Below are 21,380 nucleotides of genomic sequence, written 5' to 3'. Positions count from 1 at the left end.
AGCTACAATTGGGGCTACGCAAAAAAAACTTCTTCAAAGATATTAAGCCGTTACTTGATACATGATTTGGGAATTCTTCTTGCAGTTACCGAAATGTTTTTTCCTATCTAAGTCAACCCATAGTTTTTCGTTTAGTAAATGGTTGATATTGGCTGTATTTCAAGTTATATCGTTTTTATACAGGCTGTGTCATTCAGCCCTCTTTGTTCTTCCTATAGTGGTGTTTTCATCCTTTAAACTGTACTTCTAAGCTCTGATGGAGACAAAATACTACCTTATTTCCTGATATCAAAAAAAATATTGCCTTTTACATTATTTACCGAATAGAGTTCATCATAATATTCGTCTGTCTTTATTTCAATGTTAAGTAGCCAGTTTGTACTTACGGCCACGAGATGACACTCTGGGTGCAATGCTCATCTGGCCGGAGTTGTTAACGCGGACGCCTTAATCTGACGCTACCTGTAGCTCGACAAATGCGAGCAGCCCGTAGTGGCTTGTTTTTCTCGCATTCTACTTTAAAAATTGTTACTAAAGCTTTATCGCTTGATTTTTATTGTATACGTGACGTGTAAGTACTACTTCTTTCTTGTACTGTTAGTCTGTACATACACTTTTCTATAAAAAAATTTACCACAATTTTGTACTTACGTTATAGGCCATTTTGAACATTTAATTTTTGATGAAGGCACTGGTCAAAGGACTTAAATTTTGTGACCAATGACTGTAATGGCTTTAACTGTAAATTGTGAACGGTTGCTACGTAGCCACGTTAAAAACCTCTGTTTCATGGTCAGCTGTTCTTATTTCTCCCTTTTGTGGGTTGTACGCATATTCCACTACCCATCTTTCCTTATAGCTAACCCCTATTTTACTGCGAATGTCGCACATTTCACACCATTTACCCTGTCAAACGCTTCTTGTGTATGGACAAGTCCAAACCATGCGACTAAATTTATCATAATATCTTGCTTCCATTATCAAGCGCCACGTCAGAACTGCCTCTGTAGAACCTTTGCCTTCTCTGCTTCTACGAGGCTTATGAAGCAGGTTAAAAAAAAAAAAAAAAGGTTCAAATGGCTCTGATGGGACTCCACTGCTGTGGTCATCAGTCCCCTAGAACTACTTAAACCTAACTCACCTAAGGACATCACACACATCCATGCCCGAGGCAGGAATCGAACCTGCGACCGTAGCAGTCGCACGGTTCCGGACTGCGCGCCTAGAACCGCGAGACCACCGCGGCCGGCTATGCAGCAGGTATACAGGATGTAATAGGTATAACTGCAGATATTTATATGGACGACTGAGGAGGCTATACTGAACAGCATTAGTATTTACATCATTTTCTGACTGGTAATTATAGCTGTTGGGAGTAGTTTGTTTTTAGGTTGGTTAGTACCTCTAAGCATAGTACACATAGCAAGTACAAGACATTGATGCTTACTTTCCCCTAGCAAGGGAACCTCCCCATTGCACCCCCCTCATATTTAGTTATAAGTTGGCACAGTGGATAGGCCTTGAAAATCTGAACACAAATCAGTGGAGGAAACAGGTAGAAGTAGTGTGGAACTATGAAAAAAATAAGCAAAATATACAAACTGAGTAGCCCATGCGCAAGACACGCAACGTCAAGGGTAGCATGAGCTCAGGAGCGTCGTGTTCCCGTGGTTAGCGTGAGCAGCTGCAGAACGAGAGGTCATTAGTTCAAGTGAAAGGTTTACATTCTTTATTTTCGCAAAATTATGATCTGTCCGTTCGTTCATTGACGTCTCTGTTCACTGTAATAAGTTTAGTGTCTGTGTTTTGCGACCGCACCGCAAAACCGTGCGATTAGTAGGCGAAAGGACTTGCCTCTCCAATGGGAATCGAAAATATTTGACCACAAGCCTCTTTAGCAGGAATACTCTCTCTTCCGTGCGCTGTAGTCGACTGACGTCGTGTGTTTCGATGATTTTTTAGGTGTAGCGTCTCCGTACTACGGTTCAGTTGTCTCGCATCAGACGGAAGGACGGACAGATAATAACTGTCTGAAAATAAAAAATTTAACTTTTCACTCGAGGGAAGACTTGAACCTCGTTCCGCAGTTGCTCACTCTAACCACGGGAACACGGCGCTCCTGAAATTACAATATCCTTGATGTTGCCTATTTTGCACATGGACTACTCAGTTTGTATATTTTGCTTTTTTTTCCCTAGTTCCACACAACTTCTTCCTGTTTTCTCGATTGATTTGTGTTCAGTTTTTCAAGGCCTATCCACTGTGCCAACTGATAACTAAATCTGATGGGGGTGCGATGGGGAGTTTGCTTTGTAAGCAGCAGGTCAGGTGTTGAGGTGTGAACAGATGGACGCCAAACGGTTAGTCTATACTCAGAGTAGTAGGCCACTGAATGGTGTAATTACTGATCGTGCAGAAATTATCAGGTTGTGACGTGTTTGCGGGAAGACTTTTTGACGTAGAAACACAATAACCGACACTCCTATGCGTGTACCTCTTGAGGTAGCACATATGCAGTACGTGAGGGGAGCAGTGGGTGCGCGGCTGGCTCACCGTGGTCGTCGTTGGCCCACAGGTCGTCGCCGGGCCGGACGAGCGCCATGACGGCGGCGGCGACGGGCACGCCCGGCGGCTCGGCGCCCAGCTCCAGCGGGCAGCGGAAGTCGACGTGCAGCGTGGTGCTGAGCAGCGGCCGGCAGCGCCGCCCCGCGCAGCCGCCGCCCGCGCCGCCCCAGCCGCCGCCCGCGCACGCCCGCGGCCGGAAGCGCCGCCGGCTGCGGCACGGGCCGACGCGCAGGCGCACCGCGGACCGCGACCGCAGCGTCGCCTTGCACTCGTGGCCCCGCTGCGCGCAGCAACACCGTGTCACACCTCCGTCTCCCTCACCACTCACTCACATCTAATACCAACGTGTCTTCAATAGTTATATTTGTATATGGCCTCACACTAATGGTTAAGTCAAGATATGTTTCTGGTCCGACTGTAACTTGCGTAATTCTTTTATTTACTTTCCTCCAGCTTCATACGTCTACGGTAGTGTCTGCAGACTACACATGAAGTCAAAGGGAATTTTTTTCTTCATTGTTATTTCATCCCCTTTCACCCCATGTGAACGCTCAGAGGGGACGGGGGCGGAGGAGGTGATGGGCTGCCAGCGGTAGAGATAACCAGCTCTTCAGTGAGTAGTACTTTAGGATAACTAGATGTTAAGATAAAAAAATAGACAAGGAGACATATGTACTAAGATTTTAAAATTATTTGGAAAGACGACATGAATATGAGAAATACAAACACTGTAAAGTTTTCTTTACGAATTGTTTAAAAACACTGATAAAATGTGGATATATCGCACCCAAACATTTGACAAGCACTTGAAGAACACTAAACACATGGTAAACGCTGACACTACAAAAGATTCACTGACCATTAGAAACGGGACACCGTGCACTTCTACTGAAACTGCCCTGCCCTAGGATGGCAGATTGTAGATAAAAAGAAGGGTCGAAATTGAGGGAGATAAAATGGTAATGATTAGGACTAAGGACTGGTAAGAGGTGGTGACGAGACAGGGGTGGATTTTGGGGCAAGGAAAGATGGATATTGGTATTGGGATCTATACATTGGGGAGGAAAAGGCAATGAGTGACGCGACGGGAAAGGGGAAAGGAGGTGTCGTATGGGGAGAGGTCGAGGAGTGAACTCTTCGGTAGGGGGAGGGGGGGGGGGGGTGTAGGGGGATAGGGCAAGTTGGATTCAGAGATGTAAGATGGGTGTATGTCGGGACGGAGTTCGTCGTCTGGGAGAGAGACACAGTAGAAATTTGTTTGATGGTGGACGTTGGAGTGTATGCGGGTAACGTTTTGGTGAGATTTGTAGGTAGAGGCGTGGTAGCACCCTAGGACCGGGAAAAAGAGGGGAATTGATTGATGGGGTCAAATTTATGGATGGTTTAGGTTTCTCGGAGGTGTTCAATGTGAGTAAGAAGAGGTGGAAACTTGATGAGTCGATAAAGGAAGATAAGCGGATGTGGAAAGCGAGGTAGAAGAGAAAAGTATTGCGAAGAATGGCGAAGCATCTTCCACCTAGCACTGTTGTACCGGTTTATAAAGCAGTCCACCACTAATGTTATGCTCGGTATGATCTATCTGCACGTTAGACAGTAGCAGTGAACCTTGTCGTTATAATATATGAGGGGCGCACTTTTTATTCTGGGCCAAATTTCGCTGAGGAAAATGAAGAATTTTTTGTGGGCCATTGTACATTATTCCTCTTCACCTCCTATACTAATCATGAAATTCCGATCAATGGCGGTGCTACACGCAGCCTTCAAAATGGCATATGTGACAGAGGTCCGTCCCAAGCAAAGAGCTGCCATTTTCTTTCGGCGGAAAAGCCGGACATCTACATATTCTTAGACTCTTGCAGAATGTCTACGGAGACCTGGCAGTGAACAAAAGCACAGTGTGCCGCGTGACGCGTCTGTAATCACGGCAACAAACTCGCACAAACCCGACCGATCACCCGTGAGCCACACACATCTGTGACTTCTACAGTGTTGGAACGTGCAGACGTTCTCACTCGAAGTGATGGACGGATCACAGTCATCCAGCTGACTCTGCTAATCTGGACAACGAAAGGCCTCACAGAAGTCTCCGCGTCCATGCGGCCTCCCTGAACTTCATTGGATTTTTCTTCGTCATTCAACCTATAGCCCGGATCTCGCCTTTCCGGCTGCTACCTCTTTAGACCAATGAAGAAACCACCCAATGCGAAGCAGTACGTGAGCAATAGGGGGGTCACTGATGCAGCGCGACGTCGACCAGTAGAGCGGTACCATTTGAGCACACAGACCTTAGCAGGCGTAAGGCCGTCGTATTGAACGGAGGTTATGTTGAAAAATAGCGTTTTGTAGCCAAAGGAGCAGGGAATGTTCAGATGTGTAGATGTGTGTGAGTTCTTAATGGATCAAACTGCAGATGTCATTGGTCCTTATACTTACACACTACTTAAACTAACTTAAAGTAACCTATGCTAAGAACAGCACACACACACACACACACTCACACACACTTATGCCCGTGGGAGGACTCAAACCTCCGGCGGGAGGGGCCGTGCAGCCAATGACATGGCGCCTCGCCAATCCGCGGGGCGAGTAGGGAATAATTTGGTGTATTGGAATTCTGAATTAAACGAACCCGTTTTCAGAAAAAAATTATGCATTGTTCATTGAACGCCCCTCTGAAGTCTCATACCACGGCAATATTATCAGCTAGTATCCAACATTTTTCCAAAGAAAACATTGTCTGATGTAGGCCATAGAATTTTCCGTTTATCTGCTGCTGTTGTCCAATTTCAATTGTGAAGTCCATTACTGAGCATACCCACAATATCTCTATGCAATTTGATGTCGCAGATGTGTCATGTAAATTAACTGTGTTGCTTGATAGTCACTTCAAAGTTGAAACTGGGTTCAAATGGCTCTGAGCACTATAGGACTTAACTTCTGTGGTCATCAGTCCCCTAGAACTTAGAACTACTTAAACCTAACTAACCTAAGGTCATCACACACATCCATGCCCAAGGCAGGATTCGAATCTGCGGTCATAGCGGTCACGTGGTTCCAGACTCCGAAATTGAGGTATAGCAGCAAAAACACGGAAAATTTTTCACCTTACAATGGACGATGTTTGCTTTCGAAAACTCTGTCTGGGGTATGGCTCCATATACAAACAGGATTATTATTGAATATATGTGCATTTCAGTGCAATTGGCGTTTTGACTGTGTGTCACTATCAGTTACTGTTTAGGAGCACACCAAAACATCACTCATGAACCATTGCTGAACCAAATATGGTAAGGATATGTGTTATTTACTCAGAGAATGCCACTCTATTTTTTCTACTATTTAATGTTTTGTCCTTATATGGTTGGTCCTCATACAGTAGACGTATGACCACTTTCATGTAAGTTTTATGCTTCTAATTTTATTATGAGTGTATTACCTAAGACTTCATAATTCGTATTTCTTTCTTTATTTAAATTACGTATGTTATTTGATTCATGTCTGCGCGTCTTGTATTAACGGACCTCCTCATTTGAAGCAATACCTTAGATCCAAGCATCCTCTCTCTCTGTCTCTCTCTCTTTCTTTCTTAGATGCGATAATTTCTTCCCTCGTTTATACTGTTACTAGGCAACGGCCTTGCCACAGTGGGTAGACCGGTTCCCGTGAGATAACCGTAGTAAAGCGCTGTCGGGCGTGGTCGCCACTTGGATGGGTGACCATCCGGGCCCCCATGTGCTGTTGCCATTTTTCGGGGTGCACTCAGCGCCGTGATGCCATCTGAGGAGCTACTCGACCGAATAGTAGCAGCCCGGTCAAAGAAAACCATCATAACGACCGGGAGAGCGGTGTGCTGACCACACGCCCCTCCTATCCGCATCCTCATCTGAGGATGACACGGCGGTCGGATGGTGCCGATGAGCCACTTGTGGTCTGATGACGTTGTGCTTGCTTTACACTGTTACTATATTTATTTCTTAAATATTCATTTGAAAATAAAAAAAGTAACATGGAATCTTTTTTTTAAATTATGACCTGCCACTGCGTAACAGGATAAGGCAAGATACAAGGTGCTGTTAATTAAAGTGCAGCTACTTGAGGAGGACCAGTGTGAGCTGTAATTATCATATGACAGCTAAACGTGACATATATGCTGATTCGGTAATGCGGAGCAGTTATAAGCTAGAAAACAAATTAGTTCCAGCTGTGGTGCCGGCCGGTGTGGCCGAGCGGTTCAGTCTGGAACCGCGCGACCGCTACGGTCCCAGGTTCTAATACCTCCTCGGGCATGGATGTATGTCATGTCCTTAGGTTAGTTAGGTTTAAGTAGTTCTAAGTTCTAGGGGACTGATGAACTCAGGTGTTAAGTCCCATAGTGCTGAGAACCATTTGAACCATTTGAAACAGCTGTGGCCGCCTAGAGCGAACCGGGCTTTGTACACTGTTTGCATGACACTATGATGTCCACGCCGTTATTTGTGAAGCCATCAAGTGTATGAACAGTATGGGCGTCGAGAAGAGGGGCCGTCAACTCTTAGTGAAACACGTTTATGTGAACGGCAGTAGTTGCTGTGTTAGTTTGAGAAAGTATCATGGACTGAAAGTTCTGAGGAGAAGTTCGATGTTGTTAAATGGTTTGTAGGAGGTAATAATGAATTTCGAAATGCCGATGAGCTTCGTTTTCACCTGGAAGACGAACGTGTGCTATCCAGAAGGAAGTTACCGATGAGATAGCCGCTGCTGTATCTGAGCAAGCAGCACGTGCCCCGGGCAATGCTAGTGATACTGCAGTGTCACGAGAATCGTCCATCCCATGGTCAGCAGTGCAGAAAGTTCTGCGCTCTGTTTTGTACTGGTACTGTTCAAGTTCCAAACGGCGCAGCAACTGAAATCTCATGATCAGCAAGCAACGTTCTCAATTTGCTCTTCGGTTTCTGGCGCGGATCTAACTTGACGTTTGGTCGGGCAACAGTCTGTGGAGTAAGAGGCAAAATTTTACACTCCAATGTGCGCTGAGTACCCAGAACTGTTGAGTATAGGGCACTGTTAAACCGCGTGCTGTGCACGAGGAGTCTTTGCACTCACATTAGGTAACTGCGGTCTGGATTCACAACGACTTTCATTCTCGGTCCATTCTTCTTTCAAGAGAATACGCCCAGAACACCAGTCGGATGCACTGTGATGTCTGCGCGTTATCAGGACTTCTTTGCGTAGCATGATTCCTGCTTTGGAAGAGCGCAACTGTGTGTAAACCACTGTTGTGAGGCAAGACGGGGAAATATTTCATGTTAAACGCCTAGTGAAAGACCTTCTTAATGAAAATTTCCACGAACGTGCTACCTTCAGAGATTTTCCAGACGCATGTCCTGCTAGATCACCCGATCTGAACCCATGTGATTTTTACCTCTGGGGGTATGTAATAGAACGCTTTTACCTGGGACACATTCGGTGTCTACCTTATCTGAAGGCTAGTGTGCAGACACACGTTGCTCAGACTTCACCGCAACTGCTGCGAGTAGCTGTCGATCACGTCGTTCTACGTAGGCAGCAAATCGTCTGCACCTCCGGTGCTCTTGTTGAACAAATTGTGTGAGGGAAAAATCTACGTTAGAGATTTTTGCACTATGCAGCTCCCTCAATTACCATGGACGTTATCCTGAAATTTTTAGGATTTAAAACCCCACATTCTGAATAACACGATGTTTTTATTTCTTTCATGTATTACTCATCCGTTTTTTGACATGTATTCACTTGAGTGAGACTTCTGATATGTGTGCTAAAACTACACTAGTTATAAAGATGAAATTTTACAGGTTCCGTTGGTTTTAAGCATTTCACAGCTCTGCAGATGATTCGCTGTCATTCCATTAAATGAAAAAGACTGGGCTGTGCAACCATATCATTAAAAGTAGTTGTAGGTCATTAATCAACAATGATATAGTAGATGTAGCAAGTATTTTGTAAAATATTTTACAGAAACTAAACGACACCCAATGAAGATTATACAAAAATGTAGAAGCATATCTGGATATTTTTGATTCGAAAAGACGGAAAAACGGCAAGAGAAACAACCACCATCGGGTTGATGATTATTCTCTAATGTAATAAAGAATATTTGAAATAGATAAGCTACAAACATCTTTATTAAGGACATGAAACAGCGAAAACTGATTAATTATTGTCGATACAAGTTTCGATCAAAACATCATCTTCAGCAGCCGAAAACTGATAATATCCGTCGATTGATGGTAATGAATTGATCGAAACTAGTATCGATAGTAAAATGTACCAGTTGATCAAAAAATCAGTATAAATTTGAAAAGTGAATAAATCATGGAATAATGTAGACAGAGAAGTACAAATTGGCACACATGCTTGCAATGACATGGGGTTTTATCAGAACTAAAAAAAAAAATACAAAAGTTCAAAAAATGTCCGACACATGGCGATTCATGTGATCAGAATACCAATATTTAGCATAACAAAGTAAGACAAAGAAAAGATGATGTTCCTTACAAGAAATGCTCAATATGTCCACTATCGTTTCTCAACAACAGTTGCAGTCGAGGAATAATGTTGTGAACAGCACTGTAAAGCATGTCCGGAGTTATGGTGAGGCATTGGCGTCCGATGTTGTCTTTCAGCATCGCTAGAGATGTCGGTCGATCACGATACACTTGCGACTTCAGGTAACTCCAAAGCCAATAACCGCTCGAACTGAGGCCTGGGGACCTGGTAGGCCAAGCATGACGAAAGTGGCTGCTGAGCACGCGATCGTCACCAAACGACGCGCGCAAGAGATCTTTCACGCATCTAGCAATATGGGATGGAGCGCCATCCTGCATAAACATCGTACGTTCCAGCAGGTGTCTATCAGCCATTCTTGGGATGATGCGATTATGTAAAATATCGGCGTACCTCTCACCCATCACGGTAGCAGTTACAAAACCAGATTCGCAGATTTCCTCGAAAATAAAAGGCCCGATAATGGTAGATGTGGTAAATTTAACCAATACCGTGACTTTGTCGTGGTGAAATAGAGTTTCCACGACAGTTCTACGATTTTCGGTAGCCCCAATTGTGGAGCTGAAGCTGTTGATAGACCTTCGGAGCGTGAAATGAGCTTCATCGGTTCACTACATGTTACTCAACCAATAGTCATCTTCCGCCATCTTTTGAAACGCCCACACCGCAAATGCCCTCCGCTTCACTAAATCGCGAGGTAACAGTTCATGACGAAGATGGATTTTGTACGGAGAGCATCGGAGGGTGCGCCAAAGTGCCAACCAAAGAGTAGTGTATGGAATGCCGGAGCGGCGTGGGACTGCACGAGTGCTGATTTCCCCATGCATAGACGAACCCACTACAGTCTCCATTTCTTCCTGAATTGTTAAAAAAATGGTTCAAATAGCTCTGAGCGCTATGGGACTTAACTTCTGAGGTCATCAGTTCCCTAGAACTTAGAACTACTTAAACCTAACTAACCTAAGGACATCACACACATCCATGCCAAGGCAGGATTCGAACCTCCGACCGTAGCGGTCGCGCGGTTCAAGACTGCAGCGCCTAGAACCACTCGGCCACTCCGTCCGGCTCCTGAACTGTCTCAGCAGCATTACGCCTTGTGCTCGGTCGGCCATTACGGGGTCTATCGTCTAAACAACGCTTGGCTTCGAACTTCGAAATCAATCTCGCCACAGCTGCATTTGTCAACGGACCTTTACCCGTTCGAATCCCCTTCCTATGGCGATAGGATCGTAATGCAGAACTAGTGCATTTCCCATTCTGATAATACAGCTTCACTAAAAGCGGCGTTTCAGGTAACGTGAACATGTTGCGACTGGTGGCCCATCTGATTCTCTCTGTCATTACATCTCCTTTTATACACGATTGTCATGCGCAGTCACTGACGTTTTGCTGTCCAGCGCCATCTGTCGGTCATTTTGTGAACTTTTTTTTTGTTCTAATAAAACCCCATGTCATTCCAAGCATGTGTGTCAATTTTTACCTCTCTATCTACATTATTCCGTGTAAGTTTTCAAATTTATACTCTGTTTTTGATGACCCGCAGATTTTTTCGGTTGTTGTGGAACACTTTGAAGTACTTTAAACAATTGTTAGACGGCGTCATTATGAAACATTAAAACAGTATGAAACCGACGTTTGGAACCTTTTTGCAACAGTTCTCGTCAGGGCGACCGAACTCCTCGCCCTGACCAGGACAGCTTCAACATCGCTAGAAAAGACAGTTTGTTTCATAACGAAGCAGTATAACATCCAAATGGGTTAATACAATTTAACACTGGCCGTAGCAGCGCGAGCGCTCAAATCTTGGAGAGGTTCTGTGGCTAGTTAGGGATAGTAAAGGTGTGAGATAGTAAAGGTGTGATGTGTATACGGACCCGTATGTGGTGGTGAGTCGTGGGCGGCAACGGCGGCGGCATGGGCGCGGGCGCGCACGGCCGGTGCTGGCAGAGGCGCGTCTCGTTGCTGGGCCGGCACTGCGGGCTCAGCGTGGAGGCGCGCCGCGACACGCCCAGGCCGCAGCGAGCGGAGCACTCCGACCAGCGGGAGAACTGCTGCGGCCGGCAGTCCGGCGGCCGCTCCGCTGCGGGCACAACACAGCGCGCTCGTCCAGGCCCGCCCCTAGCATCTCCGAGTCACTGCGTCTGATGTACAGGGTGACCCACGGAAGACTGATGGTTTCGAGCTGCGTGGTGCTGAGAGCGCGGTGGTGGGAGAACGACGTGGTGAGGGCAATTCTTCTCTACACAGGACACATTACAGTGGAGCAGTGGGACTAGCAACAGCGTCTACTCGTCTATGACTATTTCATCGTAAGCAGCGAGTCTGTCACGGCTACGCAGCGAATTCAGCCTTGCTCGGCACGAGTCGTTTCCAGTCGCAACACAACCACCAGATGCGTGGAAAGCTTCAGATCAACTGGAAACATAATTGGTAACAAATCTACGGGCTCGGGACGCAGTGCACCGGAAAATGTTGCAGTATTAAGTGAAGTGATAGAAGTCCGTGGCGGTTAGCTAGACCTAATAATAATGCGCTAACGATCAACCGTGAATCAGTTCACGAATTCTACATACTTTAAAAGTCCGTCATTACAAAAGTATTATTGTGCAACAGCTCAAACCAAATGATTTTTCTGCACACGAAGAATTTCCATTTTAAGGTGATACTTAATAAACAAAACCTGTGTTTTTGAATTCTTCAGCATCCACACCTTATACACCGGCATCATTTTCACTCTGAAAATGTCACAGTCGGTGTGTTCTTGGTTCTTTCGACATTATTGGACCGTACGTTTTAGAAGAAAATGGTTCCACAGTCGCTGTCAATACGCCTCGAAACATTTATGTTTGCAACGTTCTTTAAACCAAAGCTGAAAAGCCGAAGAATCCCGTTATAAGTGTTCGGTTCATGTAGAATGCCGCTGAACCGCTGCGTCAGACACCGCAAATGTTTCAACAGCAGTTCTTCGACGCAGGTTTCCTCGAAAGATCCTCTCACGTTTTGCCGATATTCCTAGGCCTCCAGACTTAACATTCTTCTGAGAAGATCCCTCAGGAACCGTGTATATAAATACTAATCGCGAAATCTGGACCATTCAAGAAATTGCTGCCAACCACGAAGATACAACGGCCCTGTGTTGGAGGATATGGATAAGAGACTTCAATCGTGCGTTCGAAATGATGTACAACATCTTGAGGACATTATTTTTAACAAATAAGAGTGCCCTACATTAAATCTGACGCCGGTTCCCGTCAGATCACCGAAGTTAAGTGCTGTTGGGTGTGGCCGGCATTTAGATGGGTGACCATCCGATACGCCATGCGCTGTTGCCACTTTTCGGGGTGCACTTAGCCTCGTGATGCCAATTGAGGAGCTACTAGACCGAATAGTAGCAGCTCTGATCACAGAAAACCATCATAACGACCGGGAGAGAGGTGTGCTGACCACACGCCCCTTCCTATCCACATCCGCATCCTCATCTGAGGGTGACACGGCGGTCGGGTGGTCCCGATGGGCCACTTGTGGCCCGACGTTTGAGTGCACATTAAACGCCAAGCAATGAGCTTTGGTTTAATGTCAGTAAACGTGTATTAATTTTAAAATGTATCTAGTAGTCTTCATTTAAGAATCGTCCGTCTCCAGTGTGTCACCATGTACAACTATTTTTGTCGTAAATGATGCAGTTATGCTTGTGCTCATGTGAATAGAGAAAAGGTTTTATCTGCCGTGGCCCTCTGTCTATTGGATGAGCCTTTATATACCTCACTGTTAACATTAGGGACTTGGAAGCCATGGGCTTCGTAGCTCCCTGTCGGATATCAGACTAAGGTGAGAACAAGTGAGTTTTTCTAATCAGGACAGGGGTGTAAGTCTCAAGGTACAAGCAAGAACAGTTCCTCTGAATTCTGGAATCAGTTTACTTCGTATTAACTATTTATATATGTACAGTACATAATATTGATGACATACAGAGTGTTTCAAAAATGACCGGTATATTTGAAACGGCAATACAAACTAAATGAGCAGCGATGGAAATACACCGTTTGTTGCAATATGCTTGGGACAACAGTACATTTTCAGGCAGACAATCTTTCGAAATTACAGTAGTTACAACTGTCAACAACAGATGGCTCTGCGGTATGGGAAACTATAGTACGATATTTTCCACATATCCACCATGCGTAGCAATAATATGGCGTAGTCTCTGAATGAAATTACCCGAAACCTTTGACAACGTGTCTAGTGGAATAGCTTCACATGCAGATGAGATGTACTGCTTCAGCTGTTCAATTGTTTCTGGATTCTGGCGGTACACCTGGTCTTTCAAGTGTCCCCATAGAAAGAAGTCACAGGGGTTCATGTCTGGCGAATAGGGAGGCCAATCCACGCCGCCTCCTGTATGTTTCGGATAGCCCAAAGCAATCACACGATCATCGAAATATTCATTCAGGAAATTAAAGACGCCGGCCGTGCGATGTGGCCGGGCACAATCTTGCATAAACCACGAGGTGTTCGCAGTGTCATCTAAGGCAGTTTGTACCGCCACAAATTCTCGAAGAATGTCCAGATAGCGTGATGCAGTAATCGTTTCGGATCTGAAAAATGGGCCAATGATTCCTTTGGAAGAAATGGCGGCCCAGACCAGTACTTTTTGAGGATGCAGGAACGATGGGACTGCAGCAAGGGGCTTTTCGGTTCCCCATATGCGCCAGTTCTGTTTATTGACGAAGCCGTCCAGGTAAAAATAAGCTTCGTCAGTAAACCAAATGCTGCCCACATGCATATCGCCGTCATCAATCCTGTGCACTATATCGTTAGCGAATGTCTCTCGTGCAGCAATGGTAGCGGCGCTGAGGGGTTGCCACGTTTGAATCTTGTATGGATAGAGGTGTAAACTCTGGCGCATGAGACGATACGTGGACGTTGGCGTCATTTGGACCGCAGCTGCAACACGGCGAACGGAAGCCCGAGGCCGCTGTTGGATCACCTGCTGCACTAGCTGCGCGTTGCCCTCTGTGGTTGCCGTACACGGTAGCCCTACCTTTCCAGCACATTCATCCGTCACATTCCCAGTCCGTTGAAATTTTTCAAACAGATCCTTTATTCTATCGCTTTTCGGTCCTTTGGTTACATTAAACCTCCGTTGAAAACTTCGTCTTGTTGCAACAACACTGTGTTCTAGGCGGTGGAATTCCAACACCAGAAAAATCCTCTGTTATAAGGAATAAACCATGTTGTCCACAGCACACTTGCACGTTGTGAACAGCACACGCTTACAGCAGAAAGACTACGTACAGAATGGCGCACCCACAGACTGCGTTGTCTTCTATATCTTTCACATCACTTGCAGCGCCATCTGTTGTTGAAAATTGTAAGTACTGTAATTTCGAAAGTTTGTCCGCCTGAAAATGTACTGTTGTCCCAAGCATATTGCATCAAACGGTGTATTTCTATCGCTGCTCGTTTAGTTTTTATTGCCGTTTCAAATATACCGGTCATTTTTGAAACACCCTGTACTTGCTGCATGTAGAGTGGTCTGATGTCTGTACATGCTCCACAGTTTCTCTAAGTTCATAGACTAGAATCTTCTCGCGGCTGTAACTCAGCTCAACTGTATGTGGGCATACTACTGACGGCCAATAATCACAGTAATCATTATTGATATTGGGACTATTCTCTCTTAATTTTGTACCTCTCGAATGACGTAGAACCTCCTCCCCTTTAAATGTGGCATGAAAATCCTAATGACTTGCTAATGCCTGGAAAATTCCATCCTCGTCTGCACTGCACGCTATCCTCTGTGACGTAAGACCACTGGCTACATGCCTATTGACCGGTAAACGCTATTGACTACCGTCTTATGTTGACTAAGTGAAGGAACTTCGTGAAAGGAATTCGTAAGTTTAAAGTATTCTACTAAGAACAGGCATTGATATACCGCTGTTTACAAATATATAACACCATTTTACCTTTACACTGTGGTAATAAATAGTCTGAAAAACTTGTTTGCGTGTTGCAATGTAGGTAATGCAGAGGAAAAATTATAAAGAAAGAAAAATCGTTAAGTTGCGTCGTTTCCGAGATAATTCGCGTTGAAGTTAGTCCATCAGGCCGTTGCGTGCGAAAATTCAAGCAGTCCGCCATATACAATAAGCATCAGCTATTTTCACAGACTAGATGATAGCGCACGAGACTACTCATCTTTTATGTATTTATTAATATATTTATGTATTGCTTAATTAATCCGATCAGATTAGGGCCTTAAGGCCCTCTCTTACAGCCGGCCGATGTGGCCGAGCGCTTCTAGGAGCTACAGTCTGGAACCGCGCGACCGCTACGGTCGCAGGTTCGAATCCTGCATCGCACATGGATGTGTGTGATGTCTTTAGGTTAGTTAGGTTTAAGTAGTTCTAAGTTCTAGGGGACTGATGACCTCAGAAGTTAAATCACATGATGTTCAGAGCCCTCTCTTACATCTGACCAGCTTTTGTCTTGCGTTCGATGCTTACTACAGTCCCTTGTCAAATTTTTGTATCGCTTTCTTTTTCCGTTTTAGGAAACCAAACTAAGATCATGTTCTGAGACACGTCTCTGGCCGACTGCTTGAATCTTCGCGCGCAGCGGCATGATTGCCTAACTTCAATGTTAATTAACCCGAAAACGGTCCAACTTATTGAATGTTATGTTAACCGTTATCTCTCAGTACAATCTACCCAACAACACCCTCCCAAGTATTTTTACCGTTTTTCACACTGTTCACGACACTAAATCACAATCCGTTATTCTTGAGGGCGATAAGCTCATTCTTTGGCCCCTCCCCCAAATCAAACAAAGAACCATTATTCCACTTGAAAATGTTGTCTAGACTTCTGTAGGTAGCAGAGATAAAATGCAGGGAGAAAATCGACAGCCATGAACGTCTTTTTTTCGGGACTCAGAAACTAAGCAGATCGCATGGGGTGAGTTCGGGACGGTATGGAGTATATATACTTCCGCGAAATTTCTGCGCCGTAGTCGAAACAACCTAGGCAGCACTTGGGCGGGCGTTATCCTGCAACAGAGTGACGCCCTCTGTCAAGATTCCAACGCATTTGAAGTTTATTCTGTGCTCACCTTTTTCAGAGTCTCCACGTACGACGTTTTGTTAACAGAAGCGCACTATCAAGTTCAAACACCCACAAATGTTAACGGTTGACGTCACTCTGTTTGAGGGTAATGCCCACCCATAAGCTGCCAATTTTGCTTCGACTACTCTGCAGAATTTTCACTGCCAAGCCATTACTCATCCTCCATAGAGTCCCGATCTGTCCCCATGAGATTATTTTTGGAGTCTTGAAGAAAGACATTCGTGCCTTTAGAATTTCGGGCGAACAGGTGCGCGTCTGGGTACAATCACGGTTCCGTAGGCAACCACGAATACTTTTCCACGGAGACGCTAATTGTCTTGTCTCGCAGTGGGATAAATACACTCCTGGAAATTGAAATAAGAACACCGTGAATTCATTGTCCCAGGAAGGGGAAACTTTATTGACACATTCCTGGGGTCAGATACATCACATGATCACACTGACAGAACCACAGGCACATAGACACAGGCAACAGAGCATGCACAATGGCGGCACTAGTACAGTGTATATCCACCTTTCGCAGCAATGCAGGCTGCTATTCTCCCATGGAGACGATCGTAGAGATGCTGGATGTAGTCCTGTGGAACGGCTTGCCATGCCATTTCCACCTGGCGCCTCAGTTGGACCAGCGTTCGTGCTGGACGTGCAGACCGCGTGAGACGACGCTTCATCCAGTCCCAAACATGCTCAATGGGGGACAGATCCGGAGATCTTGGTGGCCAGGGTAGTTGACTTACACCTTCTAGAGCACGTTGGGTGGCACGGGATACATGCGGACGTGAATTGTCCTGTTGGAACAGCAAGTTCCCTTGCCGGTCTAGGAATGGTAGAACGATGGGTTCGATGACAGTTTGGATGTACCGTGCACTATTCAGTGTCCTCTCGACGATCACCAGAGGTGTACGGCCAGTGTAGGAGATCGCTCCCCACACCAAGATGCCGGGTGTTGTCCCTGTGTGCCTCGGTCGTAGGCAGTCCTGATTGTGGCGCTCACCTGTACGGCGCCAAACACGCATACGACCATCATTGGCACCAAGGCAGAAGCGACTCTCATCGCTGAAGACGACACGTCTCCATTCGTCCCTCCATTCATGCCTGTCGCGACACCACTGGAGGCGGGCTGCACGATGTTGGGGCGTGAGCGGAAGACGGCCTAACGGTGTGCGGGACCGTAGCCCAGCTTCATGGAGACGGTTGCGAATGGTCCTAGCTGATACCCCAGGAGCAACAGTGTCCCTAATTTGCTGGGAAGTGGCGGTGCGGTCCCCTACGGCACTGCGTAGGATCCTACGGTCTTGGCGTGCATCCGTGCGTCGCTGCGGTCCGGTCCCAGGTCGACGGGCACGTGCACCTTCCGCCGACCACTGGCGACAACATCGATGTACTGTGGAGACCTCACGCCCCACGTGTTGAGCAATTCGGCGGTACGTCCACCCGGCCTCCCGCATGTCCACTATACGCCCTCGCTCAAAGTCCGTCAACTGCACATACGGTTCACGTCCACGCTGTCGCGGCATGCTACCAGTGTTAAAGACTGCGATGGAGCTCCGTATGCCACGGCAAACTGGCTGACACTGACGGCGGCGGTGCACAAATGCTGCGCAGCTAGCGCCATTCGACGGCAAACACCGCGGTTCCTGGTGTGTCCGCTGTGCCGTGCGTGTGATCATTGCTTGTACAGCCCTCTCGCAGTGTCCGGAGCAAGTATGGTGTGTCTGACACACCGGTGTCAATGTGTTCTTTTTTCCATTTCCAGGAGTGTATGTTTACAGTTGTGGCGATTAATTTTGAATTTATGAACAGTTTACGTTTCTACATTTGCCTAATGTTAATTTCACTGCCACTTGTACCATAACACCTTCGAACTAAAAACTTGAGTGAGTATTTGGAAGAAATCACAGTTCACACCTGTCTAAAAGAAGGGTAGACGAAGTGACCTACAAAATTGTCGACCATTATCTGTGACATCTACCTGTTGTAGACTCTTAGAATTCAGAGTTATAACAGAATGAACAGAATAACCGTCACTCCAGTCTCCTTGCATTCCGAACACGTCGCCCATGAAAAACTAAAGTGGTGCTTTCGTACGTGACATCCTGAAAGCCATGGGTTGAGACACTCGGGCAAATGCTGTGTATTTTTGCTTTTGAAAATCCAATTTGTTCCACTTCAATATAGATCTGTGAAAGAAAGATAATATCGGCCATCAAACAAAATTTGTGACTGGACAGATTTAGTAGAAGAAAGAGCGCAGTACGTTGTCCTTGACGAAGAATCATTGAGAGGTGGAACAGTAACTTTTAGATGCTCTCTAAAGAACTGTATTGGAACCCTTAGTGTTCCTGCTGTACATGAATGACCCTACACGCACTAGGAATAGTAACTTCATATTTATGTAGAGGATGCAGATATCTACAATGGCGTACTGTCTGCATAAATATTCGGTCAGCTCTTGATTAGATTTTTAAGTGCTGCAATGACTGGCAACATGCCCTAAGTGCTAGTAATTGAAAAATTTTGTTATTCACAATGCGGAAGCGTAGAACCCAGTTACTACAACATAAATGAGTCATAATTGGAATCAGATGAGTCATACCAATACCTGGATGCAACAATTTGTAGAGGTATGAAATGGAAAGGTGATGTTCGCATAAGGGCTGCAAGAATGACTACAGGGTTGTTCCCCACTGGATGTTTTACCTAAGCTGCTGGAAAACTTGAACTAACGGGCGGTTAAGGATAGACGCCAATTATGCTTCTAAAGCCAACGTACGATATTTCAATAAACGATATTAAGTGAGGAATTTAAGAATAAACTACAATCCACCATGCAAGGACAGCGAAAAGAAGAGTAGACTAACTACAGCGACCACGAAAGTATTCACAGAATCATTCTTCCCATGTTACGTACACGAATGGACAGGGAAGATTTGTAGTCTGTGTTACAGTGGGAAATAGGCTCTTCCATTAGCTTCACGATTGATCTTAGAGTTTACAGGGTGTAATCAACAGGTATGGCTAAACTTTCAGGAAACATTCCTCACACACAGAGGAAGAAGAAGTTGTTTTATACTTCGTAACCACATTTATCTCGGGAAACAAACAGAAACAGAATGTACCACCGTTACATGAAACGTTCCGCTAGAATGTGTTTCTTGTAATTCTTCGATTCACAGTAAGTGTTTATTGTTAGAACGTTTGTTGATACGTACCTCACTTCTTTGCTTGTATTGATATGCGACTAACGTCATTGCTCTGAGAGGATCAAGCATATAGCATCAACGTATTAGTCTTCATCACGGACTTGGTCTCCGGTACAGCGTAATGGAAGTTGGCACATGTTCCTCAGCCGTACGGATTAAAAGGTAGTAATAATGGCCGTGGCGAACAACTTTTTCGTCGTGAGAGTTCACCAGAACGATGGTGCCCCAATAGGATAACGTTTGAAGCAACTAATCGTCATCTTAAGGAGCCTGGGCTGCCTAGGACTACAGCACGCGAATAACGGAGGCTTCCAATCATGCGGACACCTAAACCGCAGGCGGCGCTTCGTCGTGCAGTTGACGTCAAACCTAGTATCACGGCGAGATAGTTAACTGCAATAAGTAATGTTTACCACATGACTATCTGGACAGTGCTACATAAGAAGCTGCTGTATCCATACGATATACAGCGTGGGCACGCACTGTCAGCAGCTGGTTTTCCTGCATGCCTACACTTCTGAAAATGGTTCAATCAACATGTTAACCCGCACTTTAGTGCAGATGTGCTGTTCACAGATGAGATTTCATCTCGACGTGACCAGATTGTAAATTTTCACAATCAGCAATTATGGATTGTCGAGTGTCTTCACGAAATCGTGGAGTCACGTCATCAGAAAAGGTTTTGTGTCAACGCTTACTCCAGCATTGTTATTATTATTATTATTATTATTATTCAGTATTCTGCCAAGTGGCAGGTCCATGTCTTCGTACGGAGAATTTTTGATTCCACTGTTCCCTGTCTTCAGCTTCTCACTTGAGTCTGTTGTATCTCCATCCATCTTTCATGTCGTCCAGATGTTGAATTTTTCTTCTTCCTCGTCCTGCGTTTCTTCCGAGTTTCCCTTCGATTACGTCATGTATGAGTCTCTCGTGTCTAAGTACATGTCTTTCCACTTGGCCTTTCTCTGAAGAATTGTACGCAAAATACTTCTCTTCTCTCCTACTCTTCCCAGTACATCGTCATTTTTTATGCGATCTGTCCACTTGATCTATTCCATTCTCCTCGAGCACTACATTTCAAAGCTCTCGAAGTACTTTTTCTCCTTCTTTCTCATGGGCCATGTCTCTGCTCCATACAGTGCTGCAAATGTAGCACTTTATCAGTTTTTTCCTCAATGCCAAACTCGTCAGCAGAGTCCTTGTTGAAAGCAGCCTTGGCCTTGGCGATTCTTACTCGGATTTCGTTGGTGCAGTGGGCATCCTTTGTGCTAAAACTTCCCAGGTACTCGAACTGATTCACATTTTCCAGTTCCCGATTGTTGGTCACTATTTTTTAGGTTATCATGTTGTTCCACCCAGGCTCAACGGAGAAACTTAGGATGCTTTGTTAGAGAGTACCCTATCTGTTCTGCTATCACTTGCTCCTTTACGAGTGCCAAAAAAACACGTACTTGATGCACGGTGAAGCTTCTCCTCAGTTCAGCGTTAATGTTCGTTGGTAACTAAATAACAAATTCCGTGAGAGATGGATAGGGAGGGATGGGTCAATTCCTCGGCCTCCACAACCCAGTAGACTTCTATTTATGGGAAAGTTTTAAATCTCTTACACACGGGAACACGGCAAGACGTACAATCTTGGTGACCGTATTGTAGAGAGCTGTGAAGAAATACGCAATTCTCCAGGGATACATCAGCGCTTTAGCGATGGCGGGTTGGTACATGTTTCCTCGCTAACGAATACCATTTCCAGCTTTTAATTTATGGCAGTGATTCGCACTGTATTGATTCGTTGTTTGTCTGTGAGTTTCCCGTAAGTAATCTGCTGAAGAGTTGTAGAAACTGAGGTCCAACATGGAAAAATAAAGCCTTTCCAGGCCCGTGTCCATGTAACTACTTTCTTTGTCCATACAGTTCCGTCTGACAATGTAGACGTGGGTGTAGACGTAATCCGAAAGTGTGT

The 21,380-nt window shown here is 45.4% G+C and overlaps 1 protein-coding gene across 1 annotated transcript in view; it reads right to left on the bottom strand.

The window, feature by feature from the left end:
- LOC126272633 (CCN family member 4) overlaps positions 1–21,380 on the bottom strand; it is a 370,610-nt gene that overhangs the window by 10,029 nt on the left and 339,201 nt on the right. The window contains exons 6-7 of the mRNA XM_049975652.1: positions 10,965–11,170; positions 2,554–2,845 (exon numbers count right to left, since the gene is read on the bottom strand). Coding sequence (XP_049831609.1) covers positions 2,554–2,845; positions 10,965–11,170 — 498 coding nt within the window. The remainder of the gene's footprint in view (positions 1–2,553; positions 2,846–10,964; positions 11,171–21,380) is intronic.

Source organism: Schistocerca gregaria, chromosome 1 (genome assembly GCF_023897955.1).
Source record: "Schistocerca gregaria isolate iqSchGreg1 chromosome 1, iqSchGreg1.2, whole genome shotgun sequence".
Taxonomy (NCBI): Eukaryota; Metazoa; Arthropoda; class Insecta; order Orthoptera; family Acrididae; genus Schistocerca; species Schistocerca gregaria.
This window is presented reverse-complemented; position numbering and strand designations above follow the sequence as displayed.